The sequence below is a fragment of the Python bivittatus genome, unplaced genomic scaffold (genome assembly GCF_059951505.1).
Source record: "Python bivittatus isolate LINGU-HERP-01145 unplaced genomic scaffold, Pbiv_v1 ctg000030_np1212, whole genome shotgun sequence".
Taxonomy (NCBI): Eukaryota; Metazoa; Chordata; class Lepidosauria; order Squamata; family Pythonidae; genus Python; species Python bivittatus.
Genome location: NW_028277031.1, coordinates 967,778 through 989,385, shown reverse-complemented (window position 1 = coordinate 989,385; position 21,608 = coordinate 967,778). Strand labels below are relative to the sequence as shown.

Genomic DNA, 21,608 nt, shown 5'->3' with positions numbered 1-21,608 from the left:
TACGGTTCAAAAGTTTTCTTTAATGTTCCAGGAAAAGAGACCGAGTAAAACCTATTTTTTCAGATTCCCAATTACAAGCCCATAGCTCAAACAATAATACTTATATATGAAGAATTATGAAAATATCCGCCTCTTGTCCAAATCATGTAGAAAATCCACAGTGATGTATTGGTTTTGTTTTTTTGTTGAAATCTGAAGAGCTGCCCTTGGCAGAGTTGAAGTGTATTACACACAGTGGTTTGTAAATTAAGATTTATTGATTTCCATTGTATTTGCTTTTTTTAAATATGGTTGAAGCTGCTGCAGAACAAGAGCTGCTGCTGCTGCACTGCTTTAAGTTAAAAATAAACTAATGGCGAGAGATCCCCACCTCTGGCGTCCTCCAGGCCTCTCCGAGATCGTGTTGATTAAGAAGTTCCAGGATAACTCACATCCAGGCCTCTTCCAGCAGTGTCCTTAAGGTCTGTCTCAGTCTCCTGTGCCAGAGGTGAGCGTGCCTTCAAAAGTACTGCCACTTCCCTAGCACCGTATCCTTGATTGCATCCACGTACTGAGTAGGCACCCAGTAGACCCAGTAGTAAGAGGCTTCTGTGGGGCCCAACTGGAAAGCCTAAGAGGAGGAGGAGGAGGAGGAGGTTTAAAACCCACAAGCCACAACCACTTCCTTCAGCGCAGGTCAGCGTCAGGCCCCTCATATATAAGATCTGCATTTACTTCGCAGTGTTAGAGTCAAGGTCTTTATATCAGAAACTCTTACTTGGAGTCCAGCAGCAATAAAGTAACGGTCTTGGGCCATTCCTGGCAAGTCTGAGGCCCTCCCCCAGCCCCATTTTTCCTACTCAGTAAGGCTTGTGGATGTTCAGCTACCCTACAGCTGCACCACAAGAAGGAGCCCTGAGGACCCTGCTTTCTCCTCCCCTTGGATCCTCCATCCTGGTTACCAATTCATCTATGCCACGAACCATGGTCTGCTGCTACATTTGAACTGGCCAATTAGGAACCAATTGAACCAAACTGGGACTGCAACCACAGGCTGAAGCTGGTTTGTAATCTAGCTATCTTGTGAAAGTATAAACCAGTCTGCCAGGCTAGACACAACAAAACAGATTTTGAACCAAAGCAGTTAGCATCGATGTGCAATGAAGAGAAAGCAGCTAATCATAGTTGTTCCCCCCAGATGCAAGACCATCCATTAGCACTACTGGGGGCGTGGTGGGCTTATCAAGCAAATAGCATTCTGAGATGATGTTCGTGTTCTTGTCCCCCAAAGTAACTGAACAGGAGGAGAGCAGAAAATGCATTAAAGGGGATGTTAATAATGCCAAGAGACCCAGAGCTGTGTCACTATTTTCTGTAAATGGATTTACTTCTTCAATTTATAGGGTCACCTAATTGAACTAACTCAAAGCAGGATACAATGGGTTAAAAACAGCACTAAAAACCCCTGCAGGACCAAATACAACAGCTGCAGTGCACTGGAAAAAAAGAAAAATTCAAACAGTAACCATTCACAAATTGTCCAACCCAGAGCTTGCTTGAAAAGCAAATTTTTAATGCTTTCCTGAAGGTCAGCAGAGTTGGGGCCAAGCCAACCTCAGGCGGAATGCTGTTCCAGGGGGCAGGAGCAGCAACAGAGAAGGCACATCTCTGGGGTCCCACAAAATGGCATTGTTCTGTAGATGGGACCCAATGACATCCACCCTGCTAGATCTTATAAGACAGGCAGACAACTGGAGAAACATAGTCCCAAAAATATCCAGGGCCCAATCCAGGGCTTTATAGATGACAACCAGTGCCTTGACTGGCACTCAGAAACCAACTGGTAACCAGGACACTTGCAAAACAGAGATGCACCCATAACTACTTATGCAGCTACATTCTGGATCAATTGGAAGTTTCAAGCAGTCTTCAATAGCAGCCCCCTATAGAGCACATTGTAATAGTCCAAATAGGAGGTGACTAGGGCATGAATGACACTGAGAAGGGTCTGTGGATTTAGAAAAGGGTACAATTGGTGCACAAGATGGATCTGTGCAACGTCCTCCTTGGCCACAGCTGCCACTTGCTCTTTCAGCAAGAGCCATAAGTCCAGGAGGACCCCAATTGTGCACAGTTTCACCTGGGGAAGTGCAACCGCATGAGAACTAAATATAGTAAATTCTCAGACGCAACTGATCTCTGCACTCAAAGCGATTCAGTCTTGCTAGGGTTGAGCTCAAGACTGTTTCTCCCATCCAGACCCTAACAGCCTCCAGCCCCCGGGACAATGTCTCAAAAGCATAACTTGGATAGCCAAAGGGTCAAGATGGATAACTGGGACTCATCAGCATGCTTAGAACACTTGACCCTGTGCCATCAGATGACCTCTCCCAGCAGCCTCATGTTAAATATGAGAGGGGAGAGCACTGATCTCTGAGGAGGCTTAAGGCTTGCTCTCTCACTTTTACCACTTCCACACACCAACCCAAGAGACAGAAGGAAAGCCAGTGCTTCCCATACCCCAATGTCAGTCCAGCTGGGTATCACAATCAATGGTCTTGAAGGCTGCTAAGAAATCAAGAAGGAGCAGGAGAGTTGCACTGCCTCTCTCCTGGTCCTGCCTGAGATCAAGTGCAATCAATGCTGTCTTAATATTATATCCCGGCCTGAAAAGATTCCAGATAATCTGTTTCTTCCAGGATTCTCTGGAACTGCAGCTCAACTACCTTCTCCTCAACTTTTCCTCAAAAGGGGAAGTGAGATATTAAATGCAAATTGTCCACTATCCTTGGATCCAGTGATGGTTTCTTGAGGAGGGAGCACTTGCTACTTCTTTCAAGGAAGGGGGAACCCCCCCTTCACTCAAAAACGAAGCCAGCAGTGACACATTATCTTCCAGGTGGCCTTGACCAGGCAGGAGGGACATGGATCTAACATACAGGTTGCTGCACTAACAACTCCGAGAACCTGCTCCTCAAGACTCACAGGATGAAACTCTTCCCAGATAACAGGGCAAGACCTTGCCTCAGCCAACCCGAAAGGACCTGCCCAGTGGAATCCAGTTTGGAGCAGATCCGAGTGATTTTATCCCTCAGCTGCTTAGCATGATACTCACAGTGGCCTGCAAGGTATTGCTCTGACACCCCCTTCCCAGAGAAAGTTCAGGTCACCCTCAACTGGGCTGCTAAATGGCACTCTGTGGACACAAGAAGAGCAGGAAAGTAATCGCGTTGTGCTGCTCTTATTGTCACAAAGTAGTCCTTAATACAAACTCCAGTCAGGTTGGTCCTAGTCTCTCCCCAGCAGCACTCTAGGTATCCTTCTGCTGCTTCATTTCCTGAAGCTCCTCAGAAAGCCAAGGGGGCCCTAAGATCAGCATACAAGAGAGGCTACTCAGGAACAATCCAATTCCAGGTCTTTGTAACCTCCTCATTTCAAGTGGTGACTAAGGCTATGGTCAGACTGCCCCTCAGAGCCTCAGAAAATTCCCCAAGCACACTCTGAATATTTACTGGATGGGTCAGGCGCCTGAAGTGAAGATTCAAGAAGCTCCAGGACAACCAGGCAGTGGTCTGACCACAACAAAGAGCAGGCGTTACATTAATGTTCTCCAGCATACCACGTTGCAACTGCCCTGGGATAAAACAGATCCAGGGTGTGCCCACCAAAGTGTGTCGGGTGATCTGTATCCAGTCCACGGTTGTCATGCTAGCCATGAACTGCTGAGCCACTTCAGATTCTGTACTGAGTGAAGGCGAGTCACTCAGTCTTGATGGCTCCAGGAGACTCCACCAGCAGTCAAGCCTTGAGCAGGGAAGCTGCTATACAGCAGACGGGCTAGGACTGGAGCAATATCCTGACTGACAGGAAGGTCTCACATTGGATTCTTTGGGCACAGTGCCTCCAGGAGGCATCCGAATCTCTAACATGACAACAGCCACTCCACCCCTCCCCCAGCCTTGGAATCCGGCCGCTGCTAGCCCAAAACCCCTTCTGTGCTCATCCAGATCTTGGTGATACATTCCAGATCTGCCATAATACAATAATGGATGACAGAGCTCTATTACAGGCTGACATGGCATCCAGCAGCAGCAGTTGGAGACCAAGTCATTTGAGAGTCAGTTGATCTGGGACTTGGGATGACTGCAGATGGGAGAGAGTGAAAGTGAAGGCAAGAGCTAGCTAACTACCAAGGATGATTATTACACCAAAGAAGCAGAAGAGATCCAACTGTCTTTAATATTTTAAAGTTGCTAACACACATGAATACATATGACTTGTTGAGGGACCAAGCTACCACTTGTATAAAGAACTGCTTCCTCCATAGATAAACCTCCACTGGAGCCCCTAAAGCTGATTGTCTTTGTCCATGGGAAGACTTAATTTCTCAGCTGAAGCCACTTACCATCATATGATAATCTTCATGTCCTTCAATGGGTTCACTCACCACATTCTTGATGGATCCCATGGGTAACTTTTCTGTTCTTTCTACGATGAAAGAAAAAGTATCACTTTGGATAACTGATGTTCCACATTTCCCAATATTCTCTCCTCCCATCTACCAAGCTTATCTTAAAAGGACAAGGTAAGAACACCGTCACTAAATCTGTCTTACTGGACATGCAGTCTATGGCTGAATAAATGATCAACTCCAATGGTAGCTAATATCTAAATCAAATTGTGGGTTCTTGGTGTTCTGACCTTGGTTATTTTCCTGTAGATTTTTTGTTACCAGGCTACATGACATCATCAGGACATGGAAGAATAGCATTTACTGATGGTTTATATACAGCAACTTGCCTTGCCGATCTTAGTTGGGGTGTGATTTCTTCCTTGATAGTGGAACACCCCACCTAAGACTGTCAAGACAAGCTACCACAGATAGTCCTTGTTTAACGACAGTAATTGGGATTGGATTTCCACCACTAAGCAATGTGGTCGTAAAGTGTGACATCACGTGACTGCATCGCTTAGTGATGGCAATCCTGGCAGTCCCCATTGCCGTCGTTCACTGAATCCCACCAGTCATTAGACAAGGACCCACTCCGATACAAGCCATTCCCAGCTTGGTCCCTCCCAGCCTGAGCCTCAGTAAGGTAAGGGACTGCTTCCTCTTCAACTCCCCCCACCCACCTATCTCCCTCCTGATCTCTGCCCTTTTGGCTGCCTATCTGCTGCCTCCACTGCCCAGCCCTGCCTGCTGCATTGTACCAGGTGGGGCCTTCTTTCACACCACCTTCTTTTGCACCAGTGCAGCCAGGGCTTCTCTTGTGCCCCGCCCAGGGCCCTCTTTCGCGAAAGAAGCCCAGAGCAAAAGAAGGCCCTGGCCGGTACAGTAGTGGTGTGCAATGTGGCTGGCATGACAGCAGCAGGGGCAGCAGGTAGGTGGGTGGCCAAAAGGTGATTGTAAATGTGGATGGGCCCAAAGTTTGTTCACGTGACCGGCCAGAATTTTGAGGAGTGGTCATAAGTCCCTTCATTAAGTGCCATCATCACTTCAAATGGTTGCTGAACAAATGGATGTTAAGAGAGAACTAATCTATGTATAAACCACCAGCAAACTTCACTCTCCCATGCACTGATGTTATCTAGACTGGTAACAGAAATGTCTGCAGGAACAACCAAGCTCAGAGTACAACAAGAACCCAAATTATCAACTGCTTAGCTATAATCAGACAATTAGATAATAACAAAGATTACCAAACTGTGCATTTACTGGAGCAAAGCATTCTCCATTTATTTAAAACAAAATCATTGTTTCAGAAGAGATAATATCAATAAGTGGACAAACAAAATTACTGAACCATGCTCAATATAACACTAATAAAAGGTAAACTATACCAGACAAAGTACATTGAGTTTTTTTGCAATATGAAAAAAAGAAGCATAAATCTTTGAGCTTAGCAGAGCAAAGCATTCTGTGCCCATTGATCCCATTAGGAGATAATTATTTTTCATTTGATTTATTTACTACAATGTTATTCCACTCAATTCAATGAGGCTCTAAGGAACTAACATTAAACATATGCTTAAATCCTGCAGAATATATACTATTCAGCCAAAATTAAGCTTGCATACATTACTGCACATGAGAAGTAGATGTATTTAAAAACTGAATTAACAATATTTGCAACTGAAAGATAAACAATCAGCAAGAGCAGTAACGCTTAACAGCACCAAACAAGAAAACATCTCCATTTAAAACATGTAACTGAAACAACACTTAACAGCTCTGTAAATTCCATCATACAATTCTTTTTATTGAAGCTTCACAATTACATCTTGTTTAGCATTTCAGGCTGCAATGGGGCTTACCCAGGAGAAGATATATATTCAGCTACACTGTTAATCTGCTACAGGGAGTTATTTGGTGACTTTGCCTTTCTGGGTTATGGAACTATTAATTGGTAACCTCACAAAGGTACAGTTTACCAAAGGGGATTGGTAGTGACATGAGAGCAGGTAGGGCCAGGAAGAGTCTTTTTTTAAAAAAGAAAATTATCATGAAAAATAAAAATCAGTGTCTTTCTCTTCCCATCAAATTACACATAGCATGAACCACAAGAGAAAGTATTTCACTTGCATTTCAGCAGAGTGATGCTACGGGCTTCAAGTGCCACACAACAGTATCAAAGGGGTAACATACTGTCCTGAGGCTGCCCACCTGTGTCTCAAAACTGCAGACCTCTGCCCCAAGCATCAAGTCCAAGGACAGTTAAAGATACTCCCATCACCAATGTTTTGGTTCTCCAAGCTTCACACATTGCTCACAAATCAAAACGGAGCAACTTAAACAGGTTTATTCACAGGTAAATTAGATTCAATGAGGCTCATAAACTCAAATGCATTAAGTCAGCAGTTCCCAAAGTACTAATTATCCTGCAAAGCTAAGCTTTCAGGATCTGAACAACCACACATTTTGGGCACGCACCTTTAGTGCCAATCCAGAGCTGATCTTGTTCAAGTTTAAAGGTTAGCCGCACTTTTCCACCTGACTTGTTGTACATGCCCGATAAAGGAACGGTTGGCAGACGCTCCTAAAGAGGTTCAGAACACAAGCTTTCTATGAACAAAGCAAGTTACAGTACAAGAGAGAAATGCTATGTTCTCTTAGTGCCCATCAGTATGAAAAGAACAGTTAGTGTTGCTACCCATTGGCCTTTCGACTCCTGTTTCCTTACCTGGACACCCTTGACAGAAGGCATTACATCTTCAGGTTTCCCTTTATCCAAGACTTTCCTGTGTTGCTGTAAAGCAGAAATCAGAATTAACTGAAGAATGATAGAAACTTTGCAAGATTTCCAGTCTGCTTACTTGCCAGCACATTAGTGAGAGATCTAAAAATTCCCAGATGCACAGTCTTCAGTCAGAAGGAAGCACCTACTTAGGTCTCAACCCTACAATTAAGGTGCAAACAGACACTAATTAAAAGACACACAAATTGTTCTCATCCTATCGGTATTTCTTTCTTATGGAACAGAATTCACATTTTCCCAGCAAACAATCTGGCTGAAGTTGCACAGAAATTCTAGATGGGACCGGCAACCTTTTCAGACTCAAAGACTGAGTTGAAGGAATATGTTCTTACTTCCGTCAATGCATAACTTTCTATGTGGTTACAGAGCTGTGAGGCTGCAAAACTAGGCTGTAACTTCTGCTTTCAACATTCTGTAGCTTTTTGCACTGCACAACAATCTTGATGCAGGTGTTCACAGAACCTCTGAATGGGGAGACCAAAACATCTGGAACATCTGCTTGTGTACACTCTGATGTACTGCAGCTAGAGGGTTCTATGATCACAGGATCAAGGTGGTTGGGCTTGCAGAAAGAAGCAAAAATCAACAAATGACTAGTGGCAGCTGGAGCTGCTACACATCAGCCACAAGAGGAGCAGGTGGGGAGGAGATAGTGCCAAGACATGAGAGATCATGGGCAACATTAGCAACAGTGACAAAAAACCCTCACAATAACAAGAGCCAACAAAAATGAGCAAAGCAGCTATAAATAACCTATGGTGAACCAACCAAAGGCTTTGGAAAGTTGCAAATAGCCTGTCTATGTCTGCTCAATTGCTTAATAATTAAAAAATGAAGCCTTGGATACTACCTGTAAACAAGCCAGTGCGGTGACAAGAAAATAAAAGCAAGGGGAAAAAAAAGATAGGATTGCAAGAAAATGCTTTTTCTGGGAAACAGGTTCTTTTGCTCACTGCTGGCAAAATTAACTGGCAGAGTTTCAGAAAAGGAATGTTCCCCTAACCTATCAGAATATGTTAGGCAAATCACCTGACACCATCTATATATGAAGAATGACACATAAGCACGGACTATCCTCCTCCAAACATCACCAGTCTCAAAGCCTACTAGTGGTTAGAACCACCAACTGAAAGCATCAAAGGAGACATGTCAGATAGACTACTCAAAAAGCAGCAGCGCATTTGGTGACCAAAATGCACTACTGAACTAGTTTTGCCAATCTGTGGATTCTGTACAAGTTAAAGAGAAAGTTAAGTGCCTGTCTCTGAACATGCTGGTAGCCTTGAGGTGATGAATTTACTGTTAAGATTGCTTCCACTAATCTTAAAATTAGAGCACTAATGGAGAACAAGGAATATCAACGTACAAAGTTTAACAAAATATAAAGAACCCCTTTTCTATGATTCAAAAACAGTCTTACCTTATTTGGAAAGTCAAAATCACCTTCAAACTACTCGTATCAGCTGGTGGCTCCAACTAACCTTTTGTCTACAGAGAGGCTCTTTTTTGGTCTCTTCTGACTTCACTTCCTGCTGAGTAGCATCTTTTGGTGTGTTCACTGCCAAGACATCATTGATAGTCGAGCCCACCACCATTATTTTTGCTCCACTGATCACTTTAATTTCTCGTAAGGTTTTCTCCTCTGGGAGCAGTCCTTTAAACATGACCTTTTGCATTGCAGGTGGAAGGCCTGCCAAAGAGGAAACCAACAGGGAGCGCTTAAAACAGGAGTCTTCCCAAGGCAGGCTGAGCTGCTTCTCCAGGAAACAAGAGGCGGTGGTCTCACCTGTCAGCGAGTGGATTTTCAGCTTCAGGTCTGCTCCTGTGCTGTCAAGAGGGAACTTCAAGTCGTACTTATTTTTGTTCCAGATAATTTTCAACTCGACCAACTCCTTTTCCATCTCGGATTCACCCCCGTTGCTCACGGAGGCCTCCAAATCGGGTGGGTCGCTCGGGGGCTCATCCGGCTCCGAGGGCTTCTCAGCGGAAAGCGAGCCATTTTCGTCTTCGCCTTGGCAACCCACGGGTGGATTCCGGACTTCTGCGTCCATGCTGGCTTCCTCCGAGTCTGCGAAAAGCAAAGGCAATCAGGGACAGACCCGCGACCGAAGCGGCACCTGCGCGGACCCCGGCCCGGCCTCGCCCCAAGCCCCGCGGGGCTCCTTCCGGGGCCCCTCCGCGGCCGGGCCCTCCGTCCCTCCCTCCGCGCCGTCCCCTCTCGGCCGGCCGCGGCGGCCGCACAGCCAGCTCCCCCGCACAAAGCCCCGCAGGCCGAAGCGCCGGGCCCGCTGGGGAGGCGTTGGGGGCGCCCCACCGACGGCGCGGCCGGGGTTGGTGCCGGGGAACCTCCGCTGAGGCGCCCGCGGGCGCGGCCCCCACCCACCCCGGGCCGCCGCCGCCTCGCGCGCCGCCGGGGACGAGCCGGGAGGCGGCTGCGGTCTCACGCGCACCGGGGGAGGCGGAGGTGGCGGCCATGATGATTGTGTACAGCCCGGCCGCGGGGCGCGTCGGGAAGGGCGCTGCGATTGGCCCTCGGCGGCCACCGTAGCCGCCCGTCCCGGTCGAGGGGCGGGCCCGGCCGGTGAGCCCCGCCCCCATGGAACTCCGCAAGATCCGAGCCGTCTTGGCAGGAGGAGCGGCGGGGCCCGAGGGCCCGCGCGGAGCCTTCCGCGTCTTGGTCCGCCGCGCCGCGCCGCGCTCTTGCCAGGCCGGCCTTGGAGGCTTCCCTCACGCGCTCGGGAAAGGCCTGGTGGCCGCGAGTTCCGTAATCCCGTCCCGGGCGCGGGGGGACCGTGGAGGCGACAGCCGGGGAAGCCCCGCCCCTCGCCGGGGCTGATAGGCTGCGCCCGCGGGGGCGGGGCTTCCGGTTCCGCGGCCGCCATGGCGCCGGTCGTGGGGGCCCGCGCTGTCCGAGTGCGGTTCGCGCCCAGCCCGACCGGTGAGCCGCGCCCCCGCCTTGCGCTTCCCCGAGAGCCCCGCTGCGCCGCCGGGTGGGCGGGGGACGCGAAGGAGGCCGAAGGGTGGCTTCCGGAGGGCCTGAAGGCGGAGGCGGTCGGCCTCGGCAAGGGCAGGGGCCGAAGGGCGGCCCGCGCCAGCCCGCCGTGCCTCTGGGCGCGCAGGGTCCGTCTGGCCTCCGGGAGACGCCGGGGCCTTGGCGCTTCGGGCGGGAAGAGGCTTTGGCGGCGTCCCTGGGAGGGGCGCTCCGGCGAAGCGGGGTCGCCGCCGCCGCCGCCGCGGAACGGCTCTTATCGCCGAGCCGCTCTTCCGGGCGCCCGCCCGTCGCTTTGCTCTGGGTTTCTCAGGCCTGGCCGGATCGCTCCCCTCGACCTCGCTCGGCCGCCAAGAGCAGCCGGTGGGCAGTCGCGCCTCCGCCTCCCCAGGCCCTCGCCCCTCTCCTGCCTTCGTAGCCTTGGGGTTTGCGTCCACCTCTGCGGTTTTCCCTCTGCGCCTCTTCACACGAGCTGCTCGTAGAGCTTAATTCCTCCCCCCCCCCTGCGCATACCTGCGTGTGCTGCTGACGGGAGGGGGCCCGGCCTCCCGCCGTGCAGGTTCCTTTCAGATCCCAGGGCTGAGACGGCCTCCGCTGGGATTCCGGGAGGAGGGCGCTTTTTAAGCGGGCAGCCGGAGGTGCCCTGCGCTTTCCCTCCCTGGCGCTCTCTGCCTGGGGAAGGGAAGGGAAGGGAAGGGAAGGTCGCTCTCTCTCTCTCTCTCTCCGCTCAGCCTCCCCTCAAGGCTGATGTGCCCATTTCCTCTGAGCTCTGCTTCATACTTTGAACAGGGTTTCTGCATCTGGGAGGGCTCCGGACTGCTCTGTACAACTATCTTTTTGCCCAGAAGCACCAAGGCAGCTTCATCCTTCGACTGGAAGACACCGATCAAAGCCGTGTGGTATCGGCAGCTTCTCAAAGCATAGAGGATGTATTGGAGTGGGCAGGTAAGGGCCAGAGCCTGTTGAAGGGGATGAAGTGTGGTTTTTCTTCCTTTTTAAAGCCTTCTTTTTTGCTATAATTTTAGCAGTATTTTTTCTGCCAGTGTGATGGGGGCACATCCCCAGGAGCCAGAGAGAAGTTGGGGGGAAGGGGTTGCATGTGGCTGCAAGCGGTCCATCCCTGTTCCAGACCCATTTTGTGGGTGTTAGAGATTCTGCCACTGCAGGAGGGAATGGAAAGTGCAGCTGGCCTTGTTCTTTGTTCAACACACTTCCCTATGGTAACAGTCCATCCAGTCTGTGTTTCTAGTCCTGTTGGAGGCTTAACCCCCATACCAGCAATAGCAGCTGTAGAGCTTTCCCAAGTCTGTTGGTGCATCTCTGAACACCACACAGTGATGCCCGGAGTATAGAGAGCTATCCTTCCTGCTGTTGATCTGCCTGTTTTATGTTGGGGAGATCCCTGTGGGACACTTTCTCAGGGTCCAGAGCTTCCTTGCGGACTCGCTTTCACCTGATACTTGTGGCCAGCTTCTTCCAGGGTCTGTAACCCTTTGGGTAAGTGGACCTTAGGGGTGTGCATCAATTTCTAGTCAGTCAGCCTCCTGAGAATGAAATGTGGGGATTTTTAGCATATCGGTGAATGTGCCACCAACTGGACCCTTGCTCTAGCTTACAGGGCTCCCCGAGGGTGGAGGGGCAGAGCCTGTGTGGCCAGTAGATTGGGCTGGACTGTGGTTTTGTCATCCCTCTGCCTTGCTCATAGCTGCTGTCTGCCTGCAGGCCTGCCACCAGATGAGAGCCCTCGCCAGGGAGGCCCCGCTGCCCCTTACCAACAATCCCTACGATGTGACTTATATAAGAAATACACAGAACTGCTTCTTGAGAAGGGGGCTGCCTACCGCTGTTTTTGCACGCCCCAGCGCCTGGAATTGCTTAAGAAGGAAGCACTGCGCAATCAGCAAACTCCACGGTAAGTACTGTTGATGTTGTGAGGCTGAACTGTAGCATCGGACCCTTAAATTCTCGCCTTATCCTGTGGTTGGAGGAAGAGGCTAATTTCAGAGTAACTTCAGTTGTGCAAAGTTAATCCATCCCTTCTGGGCATCTTAAGAAACACTACATGACCAATCTGATGTTTTCCAGTTCCTCATCCTGCTGCTTAAAAAGCAAAGAAATGTTATCCCTGAGCCCAGCCCTTTGCAAGCAGAGGGACATCAGAAACTCTGTTCAAGGGAGTCACAGCCCTTTTGGGTAGTGTGGGTCTCCAGAAATTCAGGAAGGGCTTTCCCTCAATAGAAGGGAATCTATATAGCTCAGGGTTGAACTGTGGAGTCCTTGGTGTTCTCTGAGCTTGGTTGTTTTCTTGCACTAAAGATCTTACCTTAGCCGGGTAACGAAATGTTTGCAAGAAAACAAGCTCAGAGAACCCCAGGGACTCCATAAGACTTTTTCTGCTGGAAATGGCTGGGATTGATTCTGGAACTTTTTGCAAGGAAAGTACTAAGCCCAAAGGTCGTCTTTCTATTTTCAGTCTGTTTTCCTAGTTTTTTCCAGCCCTTGCTTCACGTTGGTAGCACCTGCAGTCACGGTGAGAGTTGATGTTCTTTTTTATTCTTTCCTTCTCTAGGTATGACAACAGGTGTCGTCACCTAAGCCCCAAAGAGGTTGCTGAGAAGATGGCTCAAGGTATTAACTATGCAGTGCGCTTTTGCCTAGAAGAGCGGTCGGAGCCGTTTTGTGATCTAGTCCATGGGTGGAGCAAGCATGATGTGGCCAGTGTGGAAGGTGATCCAGTGATTTTGAAGAGTGATGGCTTTCCAACCTATCACCTGGCCAACGTGGTAGATGACCACCTGATGGGGATCAGCCATGTTCTGCGTGGAATTGAATGGCTTACCTCCACCTCCAAACACCTCCTCCTCTACAGGGCCTTTGGCTGGGACCCACCTCATTTCGGGCACCTTCCACTACTCCTGAACAAAGATGGCAGTAAGCTCTCCAAGAGACAGGGACATGTTTTTGTGGAAGAGTTTGCTCAAGATGGCTATTTGCCAGAAACCCTCCTGGATCTCATCACGCACTGTGGCTCAGGGTTTGCAGGTAATGCAGTCATACCACGTAGGTGAAGGAAGGTGAATGTGTGTTATTTTCAGGACCGTTTGTGTCTTACTTTCCAACCGTGGCAGGGACAGCATGCAGGAACTGGTATAAAGGCCCACTCCCTCAGCAGGTAATTTGTACCCCTCCCTCTTTCTGGCCTGCTCTTGGTCCCTTGTCCTCAGCCACTACAGCTCCTGTTCTAAATGGTTACCTGCTCTCCAGCCTGGGGGTCCACTTGCTGACCATCAGTCGCATGGAGGCACGTGGAGATGGGAATGGTTGGAGATTGAGGGATGGGCAGGTAGAAGGGGCTGTGGATAAAGTGGGAGGAATGACTGTGGCACCTGCACATTGAAAGGGATTGTAGAAATCAAGTGTCTGTGAAGAGCAAGAGCAGCAGCTCGATCTGTTTTGCAGAGAATCGAGTGGGACGAACACTGAAGGAGCTGGTTGATGAGTTTGATCTGAGTAGGATTGAAAGGCACTCAGCCCTCCTGGATCTGCAGAAACTGCCAGAATTCAACAGGTGGAGAAATTGAAGGGGCTTCATACGTCTCCTGATTCATTGTTGCTCTCTAGCTTATGACAGTATAGCCAGCTCCCTGTTCAGTGTTTTGGAGGCTGGTCCCCCTGTCCCACCTTGGTTTCTTTCACCTCCTGCTTGAAGTTGACTAGGAGTAATGGGGGAACCACAATTTCTTTCCCCAAACTTTCCCAAGGTGTCAGCATATCTTGCTGGAATAGTCTGGAAAAGAGCATTGCCAGATTGGGCTCTGCATTACAAGGGGGCTGAGCTGGGGGGTGTTTGTTGGGGTTGGTCATGTGGCAGGCCATTTTAGTGATGTGTGTTCATCTTAAGGGTTGCTATGGCTTCGTTCCAGAAGAGGCCCAGATGTGTCTGCCTGTATCTAACACATTATTTTGCATAGGATCCACCTGGCCCGGCAGATTGGAGATGAGACGCTACGGCAAAAGCTTGTGGCAGAGGTTCAGGCCTCTGTAGAGCAAGTCTATGGGAACCAGCTTCTGGACAGAGAGGTCCTTGAGAAGGGCTACATAGAGCAAGTGCTGCTGCTGAGAAGAGTAAGTCAGAAGCAGTTTGTTCCCGGGGGTCTGCTGTGGATTCCTGCCAACCGACTGTTGTCTTTAGATGTATGAAAACTCCATGGCCCCATATATGTGAACCACGTGGGGGCGGCGTATGCTGGCCTGTGCTAAGATGAGTGCAATCTGGATAAAAGGGCTTTTAATTCCTTACCTGACCAGCAAGTATGGCCTGTATGGCTGTAATGCTTGTTAGTTGTCCATGGTGGATCATTTGGCAAGTTGAGTGAAGCGCTTCAGCTGAAGGACAGCACCTCGGAGAGCAGGACGGGGGGGCGGGGAGAAGGCAGCAGGGGCTCTCCCTCCTGGGCACTCTGTTTCTCAAAACTCCTTCTTCCCTAGGGCCACATTAGCCATCTGAAGGACTTGGTGTCACCCAGCTACACTTTCTTGTGGATCCGACCCTCTGTGCCTTCTGAGAAGCTGCTGGCTGTCTCCACTGAGGCAGATGAGATAGGAAGAGTGGTCCTCAGGTAAACTGGCCACCATCTTGGTGGGGAATCTTACTTATTCTTGGGGACAGTTTCCTATTTGCCATCACTGTAAACATCCTCATGTGAAAATTAGCATTTTCCTTGCTAGAATAAATTTCTGTTGTCAGTGGGCCTCCCTCAAATGGTACATGCGCCATGTGAAAAGAGAATACAAACTGTTGTGATGAAGTCTCTCTGTAGTAATTTTAATGAAATGAAAGTTTCATCAACTGCCAGAACTGTGGCATTAAACTAGCAGCTTGAGTTTGTACCATGGGATTGGTCTTAAGATGCCTGCTGGATTCAAATTTAGATGGACTTTGACACTCCGGTGGGGCAATCAGATGATCACTTCAACAAGCGTTTCTGCTATTTGTCCAAGGGTTCCCCAAAAGAGTCCTTTGGAGGTGCCTGGCCCTCTATTGAATGCCAGGTTCTCAGAGTGTGGTTGAGAAGTTAAGCTGGGCCAGCTCAAGGCCCCTCATCTTCTGGCCCAAACTTTCAGCCTGCTCTGGATTGACTGCATCACCTCTTTTCTCCTGAAGGCTGCTGGAAGGGCCAGTGACTCAGAGACCTGAAGAACTTGGCCAGCAACTGAGGCAGCTGCATGAGCAGATAAGTGGCACCAAGTACAGCAGTATGATGAGGCTCCTCCGCCTTGCCCTCAGTGGCCTGCAGGCGAGTCTCCTTCCCTCCTCAGATCCTTCCTCTGTTCTGGGTTTGACTTGGGGGAACTGTGCTCACTTGCGCCTCCCTGTGTGGTAACTGCCCTTCTGTTTCAGGACGGACCCAGCGTTGCTGAGATGATGGTCCTGTTGGGACCCAAGGAGACCGGGGCTCGGATACGGGGGGCACTGTGCAGCGGACCTGCTCCCTGAGCAGAGGCAGAGGGAGAACTCTGGCGAGACTAAGCGTGGCGGAGCTAGGTAAAGACCTCCAAGGCTTGAAGGCAGTGCACAGAGAATATTCACTGATTTTACAGCAACATGGCCTGGTGCTGATGGATGCTGGGTTCGGATTCAATAGAAAAGGAAAAATACTAGCTTGATCTAAAGGCCTGCTGAGATTACATAAAGACCAGTCCTAGCATCCTGTGTGGTATTCCTCCTCTAGTTGCCGTGGGCCAAAGGACCAAACTGAGCTCTGAAAGTGCAAGTGATGTGGGAGTTAGGAAATCAGGATCAACTCTCTTGCGTGTTTTTGTTGAGCTATACCTAAATTTTCCTAACCCAGATGAAAGCTCAGATTCAGCACGTGAATCTGCACGTGTCCCCCAAGGACAGTTGATTTATCAGAGAGAAGTCCAGGCTTCATCCCTCCTTCTCCCCGATTTGCTGGTTTTCTAGGGGCAGGGAGCTTTCCAATAGCGGGGTTCTTGCTACAGAAAGGTCTCTCTGCAGCTGAACCTTGTGAATCCCTCCCTCCCTCATCTGCTGTGCAAGGTGAGATTGGGTCCTGAACTCTGGGCTTTAATCAATAAAGACTTTCACATTGTGACATGTGTGGCAATGTCTGTCTGTTGTAGGTGAGCACGTGTGGCTGGCAAGTGTGCCACTGAGGTTCATCCCTGGGCTGCAGACAGGGATGGTGCTTGGTGCTGGGCTGCTTCTGCTAAATAGTTTGGCTTTTTTCTGAAAAAGGAGAGCCTCTGCTGGAATACTCAGGCTGTCCTTGAGGGAGCCACTCATTTGGAAGCCTTGTCAGTGGGAAGAGACTGATTCACACACTATTTGCAGCCCTAAACCACGATTAACAAGCCAAACTGCTCACCACATGTGCAGCTAGTCCAGAGCATGGCTTAATGGGAAGGCCAGGATGCAGGCACTGCATTAGCAGATGTGCTTAGCTGTGGTTTCCCTAATCAACCCACTTCTGGCTTTGCAGGAGGTGGTGAAATGTAAACAAACTGGGCTAGGTTCATCCAACATGGGCTGAAATGCGGTTGGTTTGGTGTGTCACGAACTTTCAGAAAAGTGAACAAACCCCAGTTTAGCCAGTTGTGTGAACAGGAGGCCTGTCGGGCCAGGAAACTGGCTCCATCCTAGCCGGCTCCGTCGCCTGTCCCTGACGCTCCACTCCAGGTGCTCCACCCTGGAAGTCCCGCCCGGCGTGGAGGCCTCCTTTGGGAGGGCTGCCCAGCTTGCCTCGTCTGACATCAGACGCCATTTGCCCACAGGACTGAGGCGGCTGCTGCAGGAGAGCCCTCTGCCTGCCAGGTTCTACCCCGCCGGGCAGCGGAGCTTTCTCTCGGCTGGCAAGAGAGTGCTGAGCCACAGAAAGGCGGTGGCGGCCCTGGCTGTGAGGCAGCTTCCCGGGGCCCTCTGGGGCGATGGCTTCGCAAGTGTGGGGGCCAAGCGCCAGGTGGGACTGGGCTGGTCTTCTGCTCCTCTGCGCGTCTCTGCCGGCGTAGCTGGAGTGGGGTCTGCGCGGCTTGTACCCTGGCTGCAGGGGTGGGAGGAAGCGAAGCGAGGATGGCGCAGGCGAGGGGCATGTTTCCAGCGGGGGTCTAGAGCACACTTGGGTGGAGGGGCGGGCGGCAGCGGGCATCCGTCCTGTCCTGGATCTTCCCCTGGAATGAGTAAAAGTAGCGATGCTTCCCGAGACAGCCCGGGATTTGACTGCCCCCAAAGCGACTCGAGCCTCCTGCTCCTCCGGGTCCAGCTCTTTGTCCTGGGACCCGGGCAGCATTGCTGAATAACGACGTTGGGGAAGTCTGCGAACCCACGCCTGGCCTGGCGCTCCTGTTTGCGTGCCTTCCTCTGTCGGCCACCGCAGCGCTTCCCACCCGCAAAACCAAAGCTGAGGCGGGAACCGCAGCGAACTTTCCGCTGATGCGCCTGACGGTGCTGGGCGGTGGCCCAAGGCCTCCAGTGAGCTTCTCCTCCGGGCCAGACCTGCAGCAGAGACGTCTTGAGGCGAAGAAGGAGCTTGGGGTTCCTGGCTGCCCCGTCCCCAAAAAGAGGGAGGGAAGGAGCCGTGGAAGGGTTGGGGATGATGGAGCAACTGGTGGGGGTAGGCAAGGAAGCCAGAAGGGGCCCAGAACTGCCTTGGAGAGGGTTGAGCCACCTGAAGGGAAAGGAGGGCATCTGACAGGGGGGACTGGGTTCCTCTGCTGAACCCCCCTCCCGCTTGGTACTGAAGTTTTGAGGCAGGGCTTTTTTTTTTTTTGCCTCAATTTATTTGTCATTTCAAGGAAAATAATATGTCTGGCTGGCAGAGCCCAAGGAGGCAGCCCTCTTGGCGCAAGACTTCTGGTATGATTTTGGAATTCCACTGGTTCTGAGAGGTTGGAGACCCTTGAGATAAAGAGGGGGCTAACTTGGATGTGCTGTCTCCTGTTTCCAAAAGGATGACATGAAAGTGACCATCTGGTTCCAACCTCTTCTGGCCCCCCCGCCCCCATCACCACAAGGACCTCCATAGACTCTAGAAAGCTCTGGGAAAGGAGCTGGGAGGGTTACCGGCTGTGCACCCCTCCTGTCCCCTTCACCCGTTCCTCTCCAATTCCAACGCTTCGTTGTACTCTGATTCCTGATCACCATCCTCTTTGCCCCCACAGGCACAATTCCACATCTCACCCTCTATGAGCAAAACGGCCAGAAGGCCATGCTCCGATTCAGCTCCTGGCCAGCCAACCACCTGGGTGATGGTGCTGCCCGGGCTGCTGTCCCCAGGGTGAGTCACCCAAAGGGCCCTTCCCTCTGAGCTTCCAGGGCACCCCCCACTTGGGACTTGCCACTCCAAGAACTTTCAGAGGGGAGTGGTTTTAGTTAGGACAGCATGAATAACAGAGTCTGGGTGGGGAAGCTTGTGCTAAAATGGCTCTGGCAATGGGAAACAAAGCCAGATTGTACTTCTGAGGGTGACAACCTGGATCCCAGGGGGAGGGAGTGCTCTTCCCGCTGGATGCCCTGGTGTGGGGGAACACACTGGAATCAGGAGCCGTGAGCCTTTCTCGGGGGAGCTGCGTTTACTTTGCCAAGGGTGGCTGGGGTGTGGGTGGACCCCGTTTCCCCTGCCTGCCTGACTGCCCACCAGATGCACTGGGGAAGCGTTTCTGGGAGTCCTGCCGTATCTCAGCTGTGCCGCCAGGCTGCGAGTCTCTCCTCAGGCAGGCTTTCCTGGGCCCACCGTTGGTAGCATTTGGTTAGCAGCCAGAGCCTTCCCCTCCGCTGATTTCAATCTCCCACCCCTGAATTTGTTGATTTTTTCCCGCTCCTCTTCCTGATTTTTTTTAACTTAACCTTCTGAGGTGATTCATTTTGGACTGGAAAGGGAGGATGGAGACCTTTTAACCTCACGCAGTCTTTGAGGTGTTCGGGAGAGCCATGGGTTTCCCTGCAGGGCTGAGGTTGCACTCAAGCCTTCCTCACTGGTTTCTCCTTCTGGCGGATGAATGGCAATCCAGTGTCAGCCAGCCACAGGGCTGGACCTTCCAGCTGTGATTTTGCAAGTCCTGTTACTGGCCAACCCTCACAAGACACATGGGAGAAACGGGGCGGGGGGGCATCCAGTGGATAGCAAATGAGTTTGTGCCAGATCAGTCAGTGGGCTTGCTTGGGAGATGCTGACTTGCAACTCTGGAAACTTTGTGCCAATCTCTCGGTACCTGTTTTGATAAAAGGTGGGCCTTGTTTTGACCTCTTTCCCTCCCCCCCACTCGGAGACCAGTGAATGTTTGATTCAGGGTGCAAAAGTGAGGCCACTCTTGTGATTCGAAATTGCACAAAATAGTGCAAGAGGCTGCAATTGCCTAAGAGCAAATGGGGGTTAATGGGTGGAAGGGAAACACAAGTGGGCAGCAGCGGTCCATCTCATGCCAGCTGCGTGGAGGGTTTTGGTGGCGGTCTCCCTGGACTCGTCATCCAACTGCGGGCATCTCCCACGCTGGGAGCGCGGATTCCTCGCCTAGGGCGACGTGCTGCCATCTGGCCGCAGCGGGGCAGGAAGAGACTACCCCGGTTGGATTTGCGCCTGCTGCGCGTTCTTCACGGCAAGCAGGACCGGGAAAGGGGCGTCCGCCCTTCGCCGAGGGGCGGTGGGCGGAGTCGGCGACGGGCCCGCCCAATCCTGGGGCGCGAGGGTCGGCCGCCAGCCAATCGGAGAGGGGGGCGTGGCTTCCGGAAATCCCCGCTGAAGAGACGCGAAGCCGCAGGCCCATCACCAAGATGGCCGCCGGGCCACTTGGTCAGGCGGGGGCGCGGAAGCCCAGTGCGCCTGCGCGCAGGTGAGTTCCGGCGTCCCGCTGAGGAGGTCGGCAGGTGAGGGGCGCGGAGGGGCGCGAAGCTCGCCGGCGCTGCTGTAGGGCGCGCCCCCGACGGGGGCAGGGCCCGGGCTCCTCCGTGGGGCTGGCGAGGCCACGGCACCCGCGGGGCCTCGCTCCCGGGCTCGGCTCCGCCCGGCCCGACGCAGCCCGTCCGCGGGGCCCTCCTCGCCGGGCTCGTCGCGGCGCCCCGCCCCGCTTTAGCCCCGCTGCCTTGGGCAGGCCCCGCCCGCGCGGCCGCCGCTCCTCCGGCGCCTCAGGGCAGAGCCGGGGTCGCGCTCCCGGCAGGGAAAGGGCCTCGGGCCGGCCGGGGCCCCTCGGGAGGCGCGGGCTTCCGCGGCCAGGGCGGGAGGTGAAGTCCAGCCCGCTTCGGGTTGTTCGGGTGCCGCGTCTAGATGCCGCGTGGTCGCTGTTATCACGCTTGGTGCCTCCGGGTCGGCTTTTGACTCCCGGCGGCTGTCTTGGCAACGTTTCCGGGAGCGGTTGGCCCCGGCCGCCGCCTTCCCAGGGCTGAGGGGGACGGACCGGCCCGGGGGCCACAGCCGGCTTCGTGGCTGAGGCGGGACTGGAGCCGACGGTCTCCAGCCCGGTGCCTTTAACCACTACAGCACGCTGGCCCTCTCGCTGTATTGTGCCCCCGATTATCTCATTGCCCCATTTGTACGCGGTCCAGTACTTTGTATTCAGTATTCATTTACACTTAGCAAATCGCCCAGTTTCAAAGTAATTCCTTTCCAGATCCTTCCAATGACAGCTCTCCCGAGATATTGGAGAGCCTGGCTGGATAGGACTAGAGCAGGGGTTTCAGACTTTTTCAGGCAGCAACCGCATTAAACTCTAGAGCTCCACAGAACATAGTCTGAAAAACCTTCATCTAGGGGACAACAAACTGCCTGCCTTTGTCTTGGTGGACTCTGATTGTGAGAGATGGATAAAATATGTTATTATTGACAAATAGTAGCTTGAGCATGCTAAGAGTGCAGCTGTGTGAGAGAGAAGGAAGTAGTGTTAAGTGTTATGGTTATCAAATAGTGGCAGATGGAGAGGAAGTTGTCTCCTTGTGTGGGACAATCTAAATAAAAGCTAATTTAACCCGGGGCAGTCTTTATCAGTATAATGCCATTAGCTGAAACCTTGAGCAAATTACCATAGACTTGCAATGGATGAGGTGGGAGGGACCAGGGAGAAATCCTAGAGCGGCCGGAAAGACTGTACACCCAGAGTACCTTAGCCAATGGGGAAAAGGGGAGGGACTTGCGATGGGGAAGGTATATAATTAGGCCGGAGTGTGTATGTGGGCGTGGCTTCTTATTTGCAAGGAAGCCCACCAGCCTTTGCAAACGCTTCCAATAAAACTCTACTTCTGACTAACCCAGAGAGAGATTTGGGGTGCTTGTTTCACACATGATCACAGCCTAGATGGTCAGTTAATCAAGGAATTACCAAGGTCCACCAACACTGCCAGCACAAGCTACTGTATGTAAACAGGGAGCAAACCCCAG

At 51.8% G+C, this 21,608-nt stretch overlaps 3 protein-coding genes across 5 annotated transcripts in view; 2 read left to right on the top strand and 1 right to left on the bottom strand.

Moving 5' to 3' along the window:
• Positions 1 to 9,942, bottom strand: UBFD1 (ubiquitin family domain containing 1). Its single transcript, XM_088152015.1, has 7 exons — positions 9,686 to 9,942; positions 9,022 to 9,303; positions 8,717 to 8,925; positions 7,161 to 7,226; positions 6,911 to 7,016; positions 4,385 to 4,467; positions 1 to 610 (listed from the first exon to the last, which is right to left on the bottom strand). Exons 1-7 carry the CDS (start codon positions 9,831 to 9,833, stop codon positions 500 to 502), a joined length of 1,005 nt encoding a protein of 334 aa, XP_088008141.1. The 5' UTR covers positions 9,834 to 9,942; the 3' UTR covers positions 1 to 499.
• EARS2 (glutamyl-tRNA synthetase 2, mitochondrial) lies at positions 9,940 to 16,340 on the top strand. Its single transcript, XM_088152004.1, has 9 exons — positions 9,940 to 10,173; positions 11,014 to 11,169; positions 11,947 to 12,136; positions 12,794 to 13,266; positions 13,684 to 13,792; positions 14,196 to 14,349; positions 14,713 to 14,843; positions 15,389 to 15,521; positions 15,626 to 16,340. The coding sequence occupies exons 1-9, from the start codon at positions 10,116 to 10,118 to the stop codon at positions 15,719 to 15,721; spliced, it is 1,500 nt and encodes a 499-aa protein (XP_088008130.1). The 5' UTR covers positions 9,940 to 10,115; the 3' UTR covers positions 15,722 to 16,340.
• A 3,624-nt stretch (positions 16,341 to 19,964) lies between these two features.
• Positions 19,965 to 21,608, top strand: part of COG7 (component of oligomeric golgi complex 7) — a 29,536-nt gene continuing 27,892 nt past the window's right edge. For 2 of the 3 annotated variants that reach the window (XM_088151993.1, XM_088151982.1), the window contains exon 1: positions 19,965 to 20,070. The gene's annotated coding sequence lies outside the window, so the exon portion shown is untranslated. Of the gene's footprint in view, positions 20,105 to 21,608 lie in introns of all 3 variants that reach the window. The other variant, XM_088151991.1, reaches the window with a different exon arrangement.